The following is a 19,670-nucleotide window of genomic DNA, read 5'->3' on the forward strand; positions in this document are numbered from 1 at the left end:
TGACCTTAACCTTTGGCAACCAAAATCTAAGTTCATGCTTGAATCTAAGTGAATGTTTTTGCTAAAGTTTGAATAAAAAAAACCTTCCTGGTTTTCTTGAGATACTGTGTTAACAAGAATGAGACAGACGAGGTCACAGGGACCTGGACTTTTGACTTAAGACCATCAACATCTAATCATCTCATTCTTGAGTCCAATCGATGTCTGTGTTAAATTTGAAGAAATCCCCTTAAGGCGTTCTTGAGATATCACGTTTATAAGAACGGGCCGTGTGGATGGACGGATGGATGGACGGCTAGATGAACAGACAGAAAACCCAAAAGCATAATGCCTCCTGCCTCTGCCATCGCAGAGGCATAATAATGATAATGCAATTGTATATTGGAAGGTTTACTTGCATTAATGCTGCCAATGTCCTCAGAAATAATCAGTGTACCTCAGAGGGAGTTTTTCTGCAGTGACAACATAAAATATCAATTACAAACTTGTAGCATAACAAATTTGATAAATGATGAATAAATATTTATTTGTTCAAAACAAAGTTTAAAAATAGAGTACAATATACAACATCATGATCATTCTGATTAAGAATGTCGACTGAAAATTTTAAGTATTATAAAAGTCCAGATGAAACAAGTGAACAAAGTCATTTTCTTTGTCAGCAAATGAAGAAAATATCCTCCAGTATTTGACTTTCTTCCATGTCCTGCTGGGTACTCTGAGGGTAAGACCCAGCAGGGGTAAGCAGGGTTCTGCCCAGTGGTTTGGGGGTGGTGAGGCCCAGCCTATGTTGTGACGTATTGGGTCTTCGAGTGGATTGCTTGTTTAGTTCAGGTGCAGAGACAGGACTAAAGATATCCAATAATTGAACCAAAGAAAAGTCCAACCTGAAAAATAAGTAAAAATTTGGGAGGGTTTTTTTCCAGGTTGTTTTTTTCCACGTGTGACCTCAGCTTGTATCAAAGGTTGAATTGGCACAGGCTACATTTATAATACAGAACCCAGTGGAGCCCCGTAGACAGGCAATGCTGTAAATGAGTATCCTCGCATTGTTTCATTGTAACAGAGAAATGCGCATAAGACCGCCAGTTACAGAACGTGCCCTCAATGTTAAGCACAGAGTATGCAAGTCAAGGGACCAACACCAGACATGCACAAGGCCAAAGTCTACTTGGAGCCCGACACTTGTACAAAAATATTTGTCATTCACCTTTCACTTGTTAACACAGACAATATGAAAGCAAATCTCTCTTCGACGTGTTAACAAAATCTTTCTTGCTGAAGTGTCTACTGAACCCTAACAAGCAACGTTAACAAGTCAAAACCACTGGGGCGTCCCAGCAGAAAAACACACTTTCTTGCAGGTGCAAGAGAAAAAGAGGGAGAGAACCCAGTGCTTTCTCCCCTGGAATAGAAATGAGGGAATGTGGAGTGAAATAAATAAACCAAAACGGAGGAGATTAAGCTAATAGAGATTCAATCCCTCAGTCTGGCTGGCTTGATAAATTATTCAGTGTATACACAGTCGAACAACGCCATTCCAGATACAAAACATGAATTCTTTAAAGCACGCTCCACTGATGTTGCTAACATAATTCTCTGCTCGTTTAAAGCTGCATCGATTTGCATCGTGCCGCTCCGCACACAGCTCTCCCAGGTAAGGGCGATCTTTGGTGTGTACTTGTTGATATGCATGTGGGTGGTCAGCAGACAGACACACCCGTGGAACTTCCAATCAGGGTGCATTTATGTTCCTCCACATGTAACTATAGACCTTGATATGTCATGTTTTCACACTAACTTGAGGCAGCACACATCAGTAGCTGGGAGGCTTTAGGAGGCTATATTTTACTTTAGCAACATGAACTAATGTATGCACATGTTTGAACGTGAGGGAGAGAAAGTGAATGAGGGGTAAGTCGGCTGAGGGATGATAACTGATGAAAAAAGAGACTGAAGCTCAAGTAAGTAAATCTGTCTTCCTCATTTGGTCTCCTGCCTGTCAACAGCAAAGGAGAAAGAGAGAGAGAGAGAGAGAGCATGAGTGTGTGTTTGTAAGAGAGAGACTGGAAGCGAGTGCAGCTTTGTGGATAGAGAGGAAAAGCAGAAAGGGAATGTGGGGGAGGGACTTTGGCTGGGTTCCTTCTCTCGAAATGTGAGAATTTGCATTTTTATTTGTTGATTTATTTAACGGACAGGGCTCTCAAACAGCCATCCATCAACAAACGACATGTCGGTAATGAATAATGCATCACTTACCGGCGGTCACAATCTATAACAAGGGGAGTGCGGGGGGTAGGGGTACAGTTTGGGCAGGGAATGGGGGGGAATGGCAGTGGGTGGGGTGAGGGGAGGAGGTGGCATGGAGATTGCAAGAGGGGTTGGGAGAATGCCAATAGATTTTCAGAGGGGTAGTGTTACAAAGAACTTCAATTCTTGGCCCCAGTTTGTGTGAGGTAAAGTTGTGAATTGCTGCTCAATATTAATATCCCCTAAAGAAATCCTGGCAAATCTATTCAACTGCTACATGCATACAGAAAAATACACAGACAAGAGTAGCAGGAACATAAGTTTCTGTCATTAAAATAAAGCTTTTGTCTGGGATGTTGGGTAATTTTGATAGCATCACCAGCATCATTGTTGGCTGCATTGCCAACATTTAAGTACTGTTAACTTCTTAACTTTTCAGTGCCTGTCAGTAGAACAAAGAGAACCCTTAGGGAGTATAACATATCTGCAGAAAGCTGATTCTGACAGTATTTCATTGATGCTGCACAAACTCTTAAATGACAAATGAAATTATTTGTATCTATAAGCCTGTATGTAAAAATCCAAAACTCAACAGTGGTTAAGCAGTCTGCCTTCAAATACTTTCTTTCCTCTGTCCTTTGAACACATAGAGAACTACACCTTTCTAAGTGTAATAAAAACCTTTGGGCTTCATTCTCCCAGTGCACCAATACTGTTTGCCTCTTTTCTAGCTCTATAAGGCCAGATAAAATTCCCACAAAACTCCTCTGCCTTCGCTCCACACCACCTTCCTTCCACTCGTAACTTTCACTGCTTATTTGGCTCCTCTCTTTCATTAAAGATAGCCGTCTCGCCCCGGCGCCCCTTTTCATTTGCAGTCCAAACAGTAAGATAAAAAACCTATAATGGCCAACGCGTATATACGGCATGTCAATTTCCCAACCAATCAATAGCAGGCGGGCAATGGCAGGAAAGATGGAGATGAGATGGGCGGGGTGCGCTGGAACTGTCTCATTACTAACTAGCACAGGATTCATGAAAGGATTAAGAGGGTCACTAAATGTTAACCCCAGCTTCGTTTTGCAATTTGCACATCAAGATTGAATTGGTTAAGATTAAATGGTCACAGGGGGTATGTTGTAACCAGGTAAAAGACAGGAGTTCAAGTAATATGCCAAATCTTAAAAGTAGGATATTTGATATTGTTTCCTAAATGAACACAATAGTGTTTTTGTATTGTTTATTACATACTGACAGCCATTTATTCAGTTTTCCTTGTACCATTGGAAGTAGCATGTAATGCTGATAAAATTAACAGGCAACCATCATAACAAGTATGTAGCTTAGGCATGGATGGTATTACAGTATGTCAGGTTACTTAGAAATATTAACGATATGATTTTATATACAATCAAAACACAGGCACTCCTTTTTCCAATATCATAGAAGATGCTGTATTGAGGATGTATTATATGTAGTGCAAATCACTTGCCATGAGAGGTCAGTCTCTACTCAATAAACAGGCAGCTGGGAAAAATGGCGACTGCGATTGGTGAGGATAGCATTACAGGACTGTGATGCCAGTGAAAGCAGAGAGAGGCTGCTGGGAGAAGAAGCATTTTTTATTTATTTAAGGATTAATTTTGACAAAAATAAGAGCTGGTGATTGTTCAAACAATGGACCAACTAACTAGAACCTGCAACTTACAGAACTAATAAGGCGATTTGGTGATTTTTATTTTGTTTATGTTGAGTGTGCTTTACGATGGGTAAACGATGCAATTAAGCTAACATTAGTCTTAGCGTGCTAAAAGAGAGAAACTTGAATGTAGACGCAATGTACGGTTGCGTTTAATTGGTTAAGGAAAATAGGTGTAAGAATATCAGTGTCTTGACATTTTTTATATATTTTTGTCAGACTGAAAAAGCTAAGAGAGCTTGCATAACTCAGTGGTAGGGGGGTGGCGCCACACAAAAATTCAGAATTCAGGAAAGCAATGAAGGTACGAAAAAACAGATACCACCTAAGTACAACATGGTTCCTTTTTCTAAACATCTTAAAATATCAAGTCGTAGTTCAAGTTGCTGTAGTTATTGTCATGTTACAATAACATTTCCATGGCAATAACATGGGGCACTATTGACTTATTCCTTAATTTTCAACACAAACAAATGAAAAAAGCACCATCCTGCACATCACTGCTAGCTCTTTCAAAGGCTTTGGTTGCTCATTTGCACTCACTGAAAATGAGCTAAGAACCACAACATAAGCTATTGTCTTTATCCCATTCACTGCAATTTATTTAGCTTATATTTTCTAACTATTTTGATGCGGATATTCTTTAAACACTGCTAAGAAAAAGACATATGTATAATCCAAATCAGTGGATTACCAAAGGATTACAAATATTTTCAAAGATGCACATGAAAAAACATGTTGCAAAAACCACAAAAGCCATCTGAGAGGCAGGCTTCCTCATTACTGGTAAAAAAAAAAAAAAACACACAGTGCTGTGTAGCGAACAGTCCAACAATTTTAATAGGCTTTGGAGGTGTAAATGGATGGTAATAAGATCTGATGTGCCGGGTCCCCTGCTGGAATTAATGGGCATCTGCTGGAGCTCACAGTTCAGCTTGGACCACGCACTGCTTTGTTTAAGAGTTACTCATCGGAAGTTGAAAACTTTGACTGTATCTCTGACTACTGTATCTCCTATTAACCACCACTTTTACAAAAAGATATTTGACATTATGCAAAGAACAAATTGGATCAACTTTCGGAATAATAGTTTTTAAAAAATAAAGGTCTGCAGCAGCACTGTTACAAATGCTTCTCAACTGATATTTTTGCAGACATACACGCTGTTAGATGACACAGTCAGGTTAATAACCATCCGTGTACAGAGTGTAAGAAAAAAAGTAATGAATGTCCCTTCCTTTTTAGGTAAGTCTGATGCTTGCACTCAGTGATTCATCAGTGTCCTCAAAACTCCTCTCCCTTCTTGCGTCTTTCTCACCATTTCCTTCTCTATCCATCTCAACCTGCTCTTACTTTCCTCACTTCCCATTTCTCACTTTATCCAATGCCCTCACCCCTCACTCACCCTCAAACACACTTTTAACATCTCTCCCTCACTCTTGCTTTCTCTGTCTCATTACTGTGGCAGAGAGAGAAGGGAGGGCAGTGTGTGCATCCAGAAGTCTGTTCAATTACACCTGCTGCAGGGTCCCTGCTAGGCCGACTAATGGAACGCAGCATGTCTCCTGACAGGCTGGCCACAGCGCTAGCTAGCCCAGTAAAAAGCTTCATTTAGCCTCTCACAGCTCGAAAAGTTAGCTAGACTAAGAAAAGACATCATTTAGCCTCCAACACTGCAGCAACTGCAAGCCCAGGAAAGCTCTTAGAATCATATTTTATACTTGTATTATATTTATGTGTTTCATTACTGTTAATATTTCTTCACAACTAGAGGGAAAAAAGTCAACTGCCTTAGGAGGTCAGAGAGAACAAATAAAATATTGCAGCCCGACAGCCCGCATATAATCTTCCCAGTGTCCCCCACAAGACAGAAGAGGCCTGCCCACAGAAAACTCACTCAAACTTTTCTATAATGGAGAAACTCTGTTAATCTTAAAGGAAGCTTTGTTCTGTGCCAGTTTGAAATTCTGCATAAAGATTTATGCCTGGATCCTTCAAGTGCTTAACTATGCCATTTTTCATTGTTGTTCAACGAGCAGTGTAATTTTTTTTTTTTTTGCCTGCCTGGCTCTTTGGTTTGTTGAATTTTACCTCACATGTCTTTGACCTCATTCTAGTAGGTTAGCTAATACTTCCACATTTGCTGCAGTCCTACTGCTTATAAGCAACATAATAAATAATGCTTTACTCAAATAAAAATCATCAACAAAAAAAAATTTATATATATGCTATATTTATGTCCAGTAAAAATGTGTTACCTGGCCTCAGGACTCCTCTGGATGACAGACACTGAAGTGGGCTTTTTCAGGCTTGCAGGAGGAGACTTAGCAGGAGATGTGGCCGTGTCCTTTCTGGACTGCTGTGAGGTCTCTGTTGAGAGATGCAAGATAGGAGTGTTATATTGAAAGCAAGAGCAGCAAGGCTGAGAGTAATGCTGGAAAAAAGACATTTATTTAAAGAAAATACCATGGTGATATACAATTCTTTATCTAAGTTTTACAGGCATAAGAATGTAAAAATATATACATATTGTTTGAAGAAATACAAACTCTTGACAGGCCTGTATACAATATGTTTCAAGGCATGACGTTCCTTTGTGTGTAGACCGATAAGAACATATTTCTGATTAATTGAAAACACAAGCTTACCATTAACCAGAGGAGGATGTACAGTTTGCGAGTGTTTCCCATGCATGCTCTGTCCTGCAGGATGTACCTCTGCATCTTCACACACACTGTACACCACAGACACAATATATAAAGTTAGACAAGAGTATGTTGATGTGTGTATGTGTGTGTATTTGATGCGTTAAGTGAGTGAGCGAGCCTGCATCATCCTGTATAGCAGTTTTCTTGATTTACCTGGGGGGTAAATCTTTGTGGGTGGGACTCTCCGGCTGTGCATCTCCATTTCTAATGTTTGAGCTGCTGAGATCAGACTGAGCAGCATGCTGAAACCTAAAAAGAACATATGAGAAAAAAATTAAAATGGACTGAGGTTCTACCAGTCTGCAATGACAGATAGTGAAGAAGTACAAGGACAAATTAGGGACTAAACATGAATAATTACTTTTTGAATAGACGTAGCCACCTATTTTGCGACTAAATACGAGTAACTATTAATTTGTGCCTCCAAATGTTAACTAGCAATGTGGCTGCACAAGGTTTATTTGTCATTGGCTTCTGTATTCTACCTGCTGTAATCAAGACGCGACTGACGTAGCTGCTGATTCTGTCTGTTGAGTCTCTCTTCCTGCTCAGCCAGCCGTGCCTGCAGCCTCTCTCTCTCCATCTCCAACTGCATCTTCTGTAGCAGCAGCTGGTGCCTCTTCTCCTCCCAGTCCTCGTGACCCAGCAGAGGCCTGGTCAGGGCTTCCTTGGCCTCTGAGTCCATGCCATGCCCACTGTGGAGCCTGTGTGCAAATATACATTTGATTAGCTTAATGTCATGACATTCCCTTGTTTGTATCTTGATAAAATGCACAATTTCATGAAAACTATAGGAAAGTCATGCAATCATGTCAGATGATAGATCGTGGCCATATAGAGTAAAACTGAACCTTTCGCATTCATGCAGGTTAAGGGTGTCATGATGGCCATTCTCTAGGTTGGAGCCATTCTCATTTTTCCGTTGCTGTGTTCCATAGCCACTGTCTTGACCACAGCAGTGGCAGTGCCGACATCTGTGCTGGGACTCTGAGTGTGGCTCCCTGCTCTCCCTTTTCTGAATCCTATGCTGTTTGATCGGCTCATCAGTTGGAGTGAATTTACTAACACAGGAAAAAGAGGCATGGTTGCTAAGGGTTTGTACTGCTGCTCTTCCTCCACCACCACTCCTGTGCACTTGAGGCTGTTGTGCTCGAGTAGCAGCAAGGCTGAGGTATGAGCCATCAAAGACTGAGCCATTAGCTCTGCTAGTAGATGTTCGGCTGGGGGCTTCCTCACTGCTGAGCACCTGGACAGAGAACAAAGAGGACAATGAATGCATTTTGGCCAATTTAGGAAGCCTCTGAAAAATTGATGGAGTACTTCAGCCAAAAACGTTAGACTGCTCCATAAAACCCTAATGTAGAGCTGGGCTACAAACCAAAATTTACCAATACTGAATAAGGAGTCACTAACCAACCTAATTTGCTCATGTTGAAACGTGCAATAAAAGCTTTTCCTATGTGTTTTCGAGAGCTGTTTCACAGGAGCTCAAATATCTCTTACAATTTGTGTGGGTTACCGTGACCTGAAGCTTTTTTTTTTAAATCTACTTTCTTCCAATTTACGCTTGTAACTACAGTGATTGTGTATAAAGCTCTGAGAGCTGCCAACACACAGGTGACGTACACAGCAGTACTGTGCCTGAACACATCCTGTGTAGAGAACTGACAAGGACTCAAGCTGCTCCTCTGCCAAAATGGTGCTTTCACTATTCAGCTTAACGGACATGGACCTAGGGTGGGGCTGGGTTTATAGCAGAACAAATGCAAATCATCCTTCAAAACTGTAAACTGGACAGTGGCGACAAGATTAAGAGGACAATTTCCAAGTGAGCATAACTGGCAGGTAAACCAAGGTCAGAAACATTATGAGATAAACATAAGGAGGAAAGCCCATCTTATAGTTGACTGGGGATGAGACTGTGACTAATTTGCTGAGGGTCAGAGAGCAGGCAAACACACATTATTCAGAGCCACGGCGGGACAATGAGGATGGCCAAGTCATCTATTCTTACAGGGGCTGAAGCCAGAGAGGCGTCTCCGATTCTGAAGTGTCACCTTGAGAGAGTTTTCACTATGTTGTTTTCTTATTGAACCAAGGATTGTAGTGTACTTCTATTGAGCTTTGTTATGCATTATTATGGCACTTGGCCATGGGACAATGAGCTGTAGCATGTGTTACCACTGGATGGTTTTGTGCCTGATGGATAGCAAACAGCGGTGTTCTCTGAATAAGGCTTACTCAGGAGCAGGCACGGAGTAAGTGTGCATGTGTTTACTTCATGTATGCTGTTTTTTGATCGTCTTCCGCATGAGTGATGTGCATATAATCATTCTCCCTCACACAGGAGCCTGTCCTTCATGTTACACTGCATGATACATACACTACTAGTGTTGTCACAATACTGGAATTTCTAGCTTTGATACAATACCCTGAAAAACATCAATATTTTTGATACCACCGAGAAAACATGACAATGAGAGTAAACCAGTTAAATTCTAATTAAAGATACAAAAAAGAAGCATATAACATGACAATGGCGACTGTTCTTTCTTAATCAGCAGCAGAGATCAGCAGAATGACTGTTGTAAACATTAATAATAAGCAAGAGCGTAAAGCGCAGCTAGTGCCAGTGTATCAACACTGTTGAAACTGAGCACAAAACCATTTCAAATATTCAGAATCAATATGTATGGACAAACAGATATTTTTGACAGTCACAACCACAAACTGTTAAATAGAGATGGATACAACAGTTCCCCAAAAATGAGGTAAAAACATCTCTATTGCCTGGTGTCTGTCTGCAGTGTGGGTCATAAAGCTCACCCCCTACATGTTAGTGAATAGGACATAGGTAAAATTAAAACATCAAAGTACACACCAAATAATTTTTTTCAAAATGGTTTCCATCTTTTTAGGTAGTTCTTATCACCCCTGAATCTGATGTTTGTTCAAATATTTGGTTTAAGTCGGGTTTAAATTAGTTATTTGATATCATTAAAAAGGGGGTTTGATGACATAATTGAAAGATGGGTGTACCAGTAGGTGTGCTTGCGTTTAATGACTCTGCTTGTGATTGGTCAGATGTATGTGCAGCAACTTGATACCCTGAAGATCCCTTCTGTCAACAGCGCAGGATAGCAGCAGCCATATCCGATATATTTGGCTTCAGTTTTGTACTGTTGGAGTAAGTGGAGGTGCATCATCCATCTGTATTTACAGTCTAGGGCTACAACAAATATTTGCAACCTACCACACAGCCACTCTATTCCATTCCTTACCTTGCTATGGGGTGGTGCCTGGCTGAGCTGGGCGATGGACTGATTAAGTTTCACCTGCTGCTGAGAAAGGTATTGCTGGTAGAGCCCAAGCAGCTCCTGGCACTCTCTGTACTGCTGCTGCAGGCCTGGAGGACCAAGGGTTAAGTAACTAACAACAAGTAAATTGAATACAACAGGACAGAACTTCTGGCCTAAAACATTAAAATCCTCCCCTGGATTGGACAGAGAAAACTAGTCTGTACAGGCTTCAATATTTCAACAAACATTATTTCGGAAATTGTTTCCTCAAGAAAAAAGAATCTATCACAACTATGGTATACCTAGATGACTTCCAATGTAAAGTCACTATGTGACTGTACTGACAGGGTATCTTTGTGCACAACAGCCATTTCAGTAAGGAAAAGGTCTCTTATGTAGCGCAAATAGAAAAAAAAGAAAGATGCTGGATTTAGATTGACAATCTGAATTAAACCCTTGTTTCTGCAATCAATTACACATTGGACCAGAAAAGTAGAGAGTACAGCAAAGTTGAAAACAGAAAGGGAGACGAGGCCAGCAAAATCAAAGTTGTTGTTGTGGCACAGAGCTTTCACCATCTGGGTCGGGCCAAGCTGTGTTGAGCTGAGCTGGGCAGTGCCGTGCCAGGCTATCTGCCAGACAGAGAGCTGGCAGACACAAGAAAACTAATCTGGAGCGGAACTACTGCTGCGCCTCAGGAGCCCACTAATGACAGTGGCAGCACCACACCACACCAGCACATACAAAGATAATGAGCACGAGAATGGGGAGACGACACATAGACACACTCACACACATTCAATAATCAACCTCACTCTGACTCTCACTCCCTAGTGTGCGTGTATGCACACGTGCACACACACACACACATAAACTGCAAGATATGAGAGCACAAATTCCCCACCTGCACTGTAAACAGCCCACACACAAACACTACAATAAAGGAAGTGGTATACACACACACTCCCACCCAAGCTGACCTTAAAGTGTGTTCCTCCAGGCCATATCTTTTTATGATGGTGGCCCTGCTCCCCCAGCTGATGAGTTTCTCAGCATCCATTTGAAAAAAAAGCCCCCATTTTAAAAGAAAATCAAAGTTCAAAGTAGAGTCTTATTGAGGAATAGTTGGCAGAACACTCCATAAGAAAACACTTTGGTTGTTAGAAAACTTCAATCAGGCAGTGGAAATGAAACAGAGGGAAAGAGAAGAGAGCGGGGACGGCTTTGAATTGAGGACCAGACACCACACAAATGCAATGCAGCAGCTTCCATAAACATTAGGAAAATGTGAGGAAACACTGATTGAACCCTCCATCTAACTAAGGGTCCGCTACCCCTGCACAGATAATGTCCATGGAAGTTGTTCTGTATGGACATCACATCATGTAAACCTTTACCATTAGGTCTAAAGATGCAGTATGAATAAGGGTCTTAGAGGGGAGATACTGAATATGCTTATACAGCTCCTCAGTCCAAGATACAGAGTTGTGTGTTGAGTCAAAAATGCATGCTGCTCACATTTCACCAGATTCCCATAAAAACACAATTTACACGGGATTTCTCATGCCTAAAACAAATGTTTCCCAATAGACAATAAACAGTCCAGTAGACATGGGCGGTATGTAGTATTTCATACCTTCATACCTTCCTGAAATTTCACCGGGTATACGGTATATAATGATATAAGTGTGCGGTGCACACCTTACCTCCAAAGGCAAGAGCTCTACTTTTTGAGACAAATAAATACACAATGGGAATCCAAAAAATGTTAAGAAATGTCGTATTGTCACACTTATTTTCCTTATTAAAGAGAGGAATACAACTGAACACCTTTTAGATTCAACTTTCTCTCAGTCACAAAACACTGATTGTTGAGGCTTAATTGGCTTATTAACTCATCATAAAACACACTCAAACTCAACAGAAACAAAATAAAACTCACCTAAACCATCTTGGTTTCTCTTGCTAGTAATCTAGTTAGTAAGTCCACTATTACAATAACCAGCTCGGGTTTGGTCAAAATATATACTTACTTTCCCAAGACGTAAGAATCATGCCATTATTCTCTTATGGTCTCTCCCGCTGGCCACCAGCTGTTTACAATCCTGTTACTTATCCCTCCACCACCATGTATCACAGTGTTGTTCAGCTCAGCTGCCTTTTCCATCAGTAGAGACCAGAGACTGAGCTCTGGTGGTGCATGCTGTGCACTACATATAATGAGTCTAATAGAAAGAGGAGGACCTGTATTTACGAATGTATGAATCTGTATTGAAAAACATACCTTTGCATTTTCTAAATACCCTGGTATACCATAATACTGTGATACCGCCCAAGCCTATAGCACAGTACACTGGAATAAAAATCAGGTATGGTGGGAACCAAACTACACACATAGCGTCTATCTGTGCAATAATACCAACAGGACGGCAGCATCGTGGCATCCCAATGCCATAAATGGTAGTAACGTGTGTCAATGTGTTGACAGGCTGACACAGTCACTGGACAGCAAGCGCTAGGTAATCTGAACTGAGTGGAGCAACACTGATAAGATTCCACCTCTCCGCCCATTGCCACACTAAACATGCTTCCTCCACAGCCTTGGACGTCAGCCAATGGGGGCAAGGCACTCGGCAAGCCCCTGGTTTACATCGGAGCTGCAAAGTGCCAACAATGACTTACTCCTCCCCACTGCTCCAAAAATACTCAGAATCAAGGGCTTGGGCTGAAGAGGCTTCAGACGGGGCCTGTCAAAATGATTCACTTCCCTGTCAGGCCGAGGCTCAAATGAAATAATGAAATCCACTTCAAGGTGGAACAAATTTGCACAGGAGAGGGGAATATTTTAAAGCCTGCTTTAGCACACTGTGCCAAACAGATTGAGCCTGAGCAGGAATGTGAGAGAAACGGGGGTGGAGACTGATGTGTATGAATGTGTGTGTAAGGAAGCAATGACGGGGAATTAATAGAAGAAGACAGTTTACATAACTGCTTCAATACTACTGAATCTGGAGAAGAGACATGAGCGCAAGTCACACAATAAACCAATAAATAACGTCAGCTAACAATTATTTAAAGGCCTTTAAAATTCTGAGTGCAAACACACAGAAAACTGCTCATCTCATTGCAAGTACTTGCAGCCATATCTTCTCTGCCATGATCAAAACTAGAAAAAAAAAGTTGTATCCTGAGTCATTGCACCTGACATTTGTACAAACTATCTCATGTCTATGGAATATGTCAACTGCACACCTACGACACACAAGGCCACAATTCAAAAAGTCAAAAATCTAAACAGTATATTGTAACAATGTGCCAACAACTGGATTCAATTTTGATTCTTTTAGCAAACAGTCAGTGTATTATACATTATTAATTTCAAATTAAACCGACAATTGGTTCAGTTTGATTTTATTATATTCAGTTTAGGCATTTGAACTGATTCAGTCAAGAATAACAAACCCTACACTAATGCACAAGTTCAAATAATTACATTTGATAAACTTAAGCCTCTAATGACAGTGGCTCAGTGTGTCTATATATTTCTAACAATGCTTTCTTGGACATAGACTTTCCTACTATTTAGCCCTGCAGAATAAACGGATCACAGAAATGTTCTAAAAGATGCACTATACAGGATTTTCCTTTAAAAAAATGTATATACTCATACAAAAGTAATTCCTCTCATTCATCACCAATAACCCACTAGAAGTGTGTGGTGGCGAATCTATCTGTAGAGACATTTATGGCACAGCATGTAGGTGAGAGACTTTGTAAAAAGGAAGCGACCAGGTGCCAGGCCATAAGGAACACACATCCAAGAGGATACTACAAAAATCAAAGCCACAGCGAAAAAATTGCAAATATAGTGAGCCAAAATGCCTGACAAACAAACATCCTTCTTCACTTCTTCACTGCTGAGCACTTAAGGAGAAGATGGGGTTAAAGAGCTATGAATATCTGCCTTGTTTTCTGTTGGGCAGGTGGGTGCCAGCAGTTAGCTTGCTAAAGTAACGGCTCTTTTTATTACTGTCGATAGATTACGTTGTTATTTTGTTGGTTTTAAGTTGTGTTGTTAAGTATAACGTTAATAATGTTAAGTATATCTTCCAAATGTCTCATGCTAACAACATCTAGACATAGATTTATCCGTAAGGTATACAGAATAAAACTAAATGTCTGCAAAATGCCATAATGTTACACAGTGTGACAGTCTAAGTTAATAGACATTTTAAAAATTATCAACACAGTTTTCATTCCAACCAAAATTTAACATCTGGTCAATGTCTTTGAAATGCCAAACTGACATCCATTGCTCGCTAGGGTGTTACAAACTTTAACCAACAATTTCCGAATAGTATGCCTTCAACTCAATCAGTCAAAATCACAACATTTACCACATTTCTCAGTTGTGTCAAGGTAGATCTTCAATAAAGAAACAGGCTAGAGTTTAGCTTTATTTCTTTGGTTTTTTTTTCTTTCAGCACCTCTACTGGATAGTGTGCACCTTACACAGCACAAGGCTTCAGCAACACCGCCCTTTCCTTGAGTAACAGTAAGATAACAAAAACATCCCAACCAGATCATTATAATGCCTACGGAGCTGACATCAAGGAATATCAAGGGCTTTATCTGCCAAAAAACAAAGCGCTAAAAAAAATCTCCTTATACATGCTTATCTCAAAAAGCAAACTTGATAAAACCAGATTTCCACATTGTAAATGTCAGGTAAAAATTGATTTATCTCTGGCAATCTTCTATCACAACATGTCGCATTTTTCAGTGACATATTCAAACAGGGCTGTTATTCCCCTCTCTCCATGGCCTCAGGATTCCCTCCAATTGTTTCAACTCAATAAATGGCATTAGCTCTAGCGCCTGCTGTGCCTTGTTCTGGATACAGCAAGTGTTAGTAACACCACCTTGACTTCTGCCCACGCCAGCATGCCTTCAAGTACAAAAGGCATCCTTGCTATCTGAAACACAAATTCAGTCCTGTGTGCCAGTCAGTTCCAAATGTCAGCCGAACACCCTAAATATCAAGGGTACTTTTTCCCTCTCATCCTAGGTGGCTTGGGGCTAAGGTATAGCCCTACATTCTTTATAACCCTGACAACCCTGAATCTTGGTTAGATAAGATAAGCTGAGGCGTAATGGAATTAAACTTGACAAGACTCTCATTCAGTGTGTTTGCCTTTGGTGTCTCCTTAACCTTTCAGAGAAGTGCCGGAACCTTCTGCCTGAGAAGAGCCTTCATGACTCCTGCACGCACTTTAAAAGACTGCGTTATCCCCCCTGAGGTGCTTGGATCCGAACACTTTTTCCTCTCAAATACCTTTTTAATGGAGTTTAGAAGTTTGGTGTAAATGCCAAGTCTCCGAGCCAAAGTGCCTTTAATTGAGTTGTGCTTTCCTAATTTTCCCCGCCGCCGTTGCCAATCGTGCAATTTACCAGCGGGGTCAATTACTCTTCATATTTTGCAGTGTTTTTAACCTAAATTGACTGCTGGCCATGTTCTGGTTTGACCTGAGCGGAATTATTATGAAGACAGTAGGTGGGTTGTGGGGTGCGATAAACAGCAGACTATCGCTGTGACTGGCACTAAACTCACGCTAGACACGCAGGAATCAGCTGGTGACCCACCTGATCTCATTTTGTAAGAAGGAACTGAGATATTCTACAGTTAACGTTCAGCATTCAGGGAGGGTTACAAAAACACATGGTGGTGAAAGCTGTAAATATCAGAATTCATCTTTGGATGATAAGATGATTTAGATGTTTCAGGCTATGGCTCCAACCTTGAAATTGATTCTGTACACAACAGCGTATAAACTACAAGCACTTGCAAAATACATCTGCAGCGGGCATCAAATCAGTCAAATGAATCTCAATCTGCTCTATTTCTCTGTCTTTTGTATGAAATTGAGGGGTCTTGGCTAAAAACTGTACATGGCCTTATCTGAGACAACACTGCCCCCTGCAGACAAACTTATAGAATAGCGTACAGAGCAGTGGAACAGTATAAAGCCTTCAATAAACAATTTCAAGAACTTCAAACGCATCTTAGGGATATGCAACTGTGTGACATGGAGAACTGGCAGCAAGGTTTTATTCCAACTAAATAGTACAGCAAATGATTTTACTGATCAGTACCCCATTTTTTGGTTGAATGGGGGATAATCAGTGAAATCACTTTTGATGAGATCAATGTACTGACGTGTGGAAGACAAATTCAAGGACTTTCAAGTTGTTTGTTTTAAGCACTTATTTTCAAAAATGAAATTCCTTTCTCCAGACAACCATCAGTTGCAAAAGCATTGTGCAAATTTGGTGATGAAGCAAACATGCTAACAGGGCTTAAAATTGCCTTATTATTAATTAATCGGTTATTAAATCAGGCATGTGATTGACAAAGCTCAACTTCACGCTAATGGCTGACACTGCACCACTGTGAGTGTTTTGAAGGCTAGCTAAACATCCTGGCAATGACTTTCTACTGGACATTTGTCAACATGTTGGTGCTCAGATCTCATACTGCTCATACAGTGTTAGAAAAAAATCACTAGCATGGCTGTTCTCGTCTTTCTGGTTTAAAATGTTTATCTAATATGTTCCCAAAATAATTTATCCTTCTGTTCTCCTCTCTATTATATTCAAGTACTTTTTCACGGACCAAGTTAAAAAAGTTTGAGTTCCAAAACTTTGAACCCAGAATTACTGAATGTCAAATTTGTGCACTTCAAGCACCTTGTACAAATCCTGCTTCCTCCACCTATTTTGACATTCTGGCTAAATATTGTCTCTACAGGGATTTCTTTATAGAATGCAGTAATGGAACTGCACTACCATACTCTACTGGCATACTTCATAAAAACATTTTGGTAACAGTTACTAAATTGATAAAACAATCGTATCCTGGGATTCTTGAGGGACCTCTGGCTTTCTTATATCAATGCACCACAATTTGCAGCAATCATTACAACATGACTGCAGCAATAAACACACCATGGAACATCTTTTAAACCATTAAACATAGCCATGTTTCAGAAAATTACTAAAAAACACTAATGAGGACCACCACGGATTTTAACCACTATGGGTCAAGTGCATTAATTCATCATTACACTACAGCCCAGTAGTGCTATCTGCAACAGCACATTAAATGCCCTGGCGTTTCATTAAAAAAAAAAAAATATATATATATATGTATATATATATATATATATATATATATATATATTTTTTTTTTTTTTTAAATGAAACGCCAGGGCATTTAATATATATGTGTATATATATATGTCTCTATGTGTGTGTGTGTGTGTGTGTGTATATATATATATATATATATATATATATATATATATATATATATATATATATATATATATATATATATATATATATACATGGCAAATACCCTTCACCCACCACTCATTCACAACTCATTGCTGTGTTTTTGTTTGTGCAGTTATTTTGAAAGGATACTCTCCCTCTCCTGCACTATGATCAGGTTCTGTTGCTCCAGCCGCAGAATCTTGCACTCAAAATTTTCCTGTTCATCTTTCAGACGCTGCACTGACTCTTCTTTCTCCTCACTCACTCTGGAGAACAGGAAATAACAGTGTTTAAGGATAAGTGGTCTACATTATGTATCCCAAGTGTGAAGAGGGATAAAAAGATACAGGAGTAGAATTAAACATTACAATCAGGTATTAGGACAAATTGTTCAATTCATATATTCATATGAACTGTATGTGTAGAGTTCAGTGGCTTATAGTGCTGGCTACCTGGCTAGTTCTTCGATGAGGTTTGCAATCCGGCGCTTATCTTCAGGACAGAGGTCTTTCAAACAGACCTGGCTCTTGGCCCTGCTGGTTTCAGAGATTACCTGTGCAAAGAAATGTTAGCAAGTATTAGAAGATATTAACGGAAAATAATAATGAAATTCTGTCAGCCTCAATATATCCTTTCTTGTAGGGATGCACAATTAATTGGCATTTTATCATTATCACAATATGTGCAGTATCCAAATTGCAGGAGCTGCATTGTTTTTTTGATAAAGGTAAAACTGTGTCACAACATACAAATTATAAATGAAGCACTGTGGTGCTACAGAGATGCCCCGGCCTAAAAATCATGTTCCAGACTTAAGAGAATATACATGTCTGGTACAGACTCCAGCAAAAATCATCATCATTTTTACATAGTTTTAAATGACAAGCAAAAATTACATTAAATTACATTAGATCAAATTGAGATTATTCATATGCCTTCTTCCATATTCACACATTTTTTCTTGCATCTTTGGAGGGGAGAGAAAAACAACCTTCATAAAACTATGGTTTACCTGTGTCAAAGGGAGAAAAGTACCCAAGGCTGGTGGGAGGATGTCCTCTGAAGCTGCAGTAGCACCGTGATGGACTGTCACTTTTTCCTTGATATAAACCCCAGAGTGCTCACTGTGTAAGTTGCTCAGTTTCTTGCCTCCTTTCTTTAGTGTGGTCTCATTCTTACAGTCAGAGCTACGCCTGGCTCGCACCTTGGTACCTCTTTTACTGGATGTACTGGTGCTGCCTGGTCCAAAACTGAAAGGGGTCTGAGTCTTCACCTGTCCCTCCAGTTCTGAGACAGATTGTGAGAAGACAGTAGAAGAGGACGCTAAGTGTACATGAAATGTAGTTCCCACATATTTTGTGGGAAATGAGTTCCCACATATTTTCATGGACAAAATTTAAAAACTTTTCTTTCTGTAATATGTTTTTCACGACTTGCTCAGCGATTTTCAAACATCTCAGATTCAAATGCTAATCAAACATAATTTTATTTATTTGGCAAACATGGAGGGAGAGTCAGATACTACTACTGTAACAATTCCATTACATACAGCAACTATTTCAGGACTTTTCCAGGCCTGGAATATATGTCTGTGGAATTCAATGAGTTTTCCAGATTTTCCATGAACGCGGGAAACCTGATCCTCTCATATTATGTTCAGAAATGATAAAAAAAAAAAAAAAAAAATTCACCAAAACTCACCAGGAACAAACACCAAAGGCTGTTCTTCATCTGATACTGTGTAAAGATAAAGAGAATACAGACACATACGTCAAAGGTGAGTAAAATTGAATTAAACCTTGTTAGATCATATCCTTCCTAACACTTACTGTTTAATCAATAGTATTTCGGCAAACGGTTAGCTGCCCTTTTACAATTACCGAGAAACAAAACAAAATCTCGCTAGCAAGTGGTCATGGTACTTACGACTCTGAACTTAATAGCAAAAGGAAACCTAATAATGGCAGCAGGCATCAACGCAACATCGAGTTTTAATATTAAAAACGTAGCGTTAACGTACCAAAGAAGACGTAGCTTTTCATTAAATCAACTAATTACGCGTGACTAAAGCTGAGTGAACGTGTCTACCGTCATTAAGCTAGCTGTCTCACATCCTCGGAAATAATAACTTTCCAACATTGACACAGAAGTAACGTTATACTCGGTAAGACTCTTTTGAACACTTTTCTAACCTTTAGTAAAACATGTACGAAAGAACAGGTGAGCTAGTGTGGTTAAATAAAGGTAAATTTACCGCCATTAATCCAAAATATCCTCGAACTTCCACTTTTTGCAGCCGCTGCCGCCATGTTGAATCAACCGCCACCCTCCCAGAGAGCCAAGCGTTGCTAAGGAATTATAGTCCCGCCTTTTTCTTTG

The 19,670-nt window shown here is 40.0% G+C and overlaps 1 protein-coding gene across 2 annotated transcripts; it reads right to left on the bottom strand.

The window, feature by feature from the left end:
- Window positions 1–500: 500 nt before the first annotated feature.
- On the bottom strand, window positions 501–19,667 carry kiaa1328 (KIAA1328 ortholog). 2 transcript variants are annotated; one of them, XM_042494649.2, is made up of 12 exons: window positions 19,546–19,667; window positions 18,993–19,028; window positions 18,304–18,578; window positions 17,744–17,844; window positions 17,442–17,557; window positions 9,939–10,063; window positions 7,509–7,903; window positions 7,143–7,361; window positions 6,811–6,906; window positions 6,598–6,683; window positions 6,208–6,319; window positions 501–887 (listed from the first exon to the last, which is right to left on the bottom strand). In XM_042494649.2, the coding sequence occupies exons 1-12, from the start codon at window positions 19,598–19,600 to the stop codon at window positions 659–661; spliced, it is 1,845 nt and encodes a 614-aa protein (XP_042350583.2). In that variant the 5' UTR covers window positions 19,601–19,667; the 3' UTR covers window positions 501–658. The 2 variants fall into 2 exon arrangements, with proteins under 2 accessions (XP_042350583.2, XP_087942210.1); XM_088086084.1 differs by lacking the exon at window positions 19,546–19,667 and adding an exon at window positions 19,312–19,479.
- Window positions 19,668–19,670: the final 3 nt, after the last annotated feature.

This window comes from Plectropomus leopardus, chromosome 2, assembly GCF_026936395.1.
Source record: "Plectropomus leopardus strain MGB_pleo_1.0 chromosome 2, ASM2693639v1, whole genome shotgun sequence".
In the NCBI taxonomy this organism is placed as follows: Eukaryota; Metazoa; Chordata; class Actinopteri; order Perciformes; family Serranidae; genus Plectropomus; species Plectropomus leopardus.

Bases quoted from the DNA above. Each gene is read 5' to 3' on its own strand.
- kiaa1328 (XM_042494649.2), bottom strand. From the start codon at position 19,600: ATGGCGGCAGCGGCTGCAAAAAGTGGAAGTTCGAGGATATTTTGGATT. The intron at 10,064-17,441 runs GTATCCTTTCAA...TTGGTCCTCCAG, and splicing joins CATAGTGCAGGAGAGGGAGA to GCCTGCAGCAGCAGTACAGA. The intron at 6,907-7,142 runs GTAGAATACAGA...TGTTCTTTTTAG, and splicing joins TCGCGTCTTGATTACAGCAG to GTTTCAGCATGCTGCTCAGT.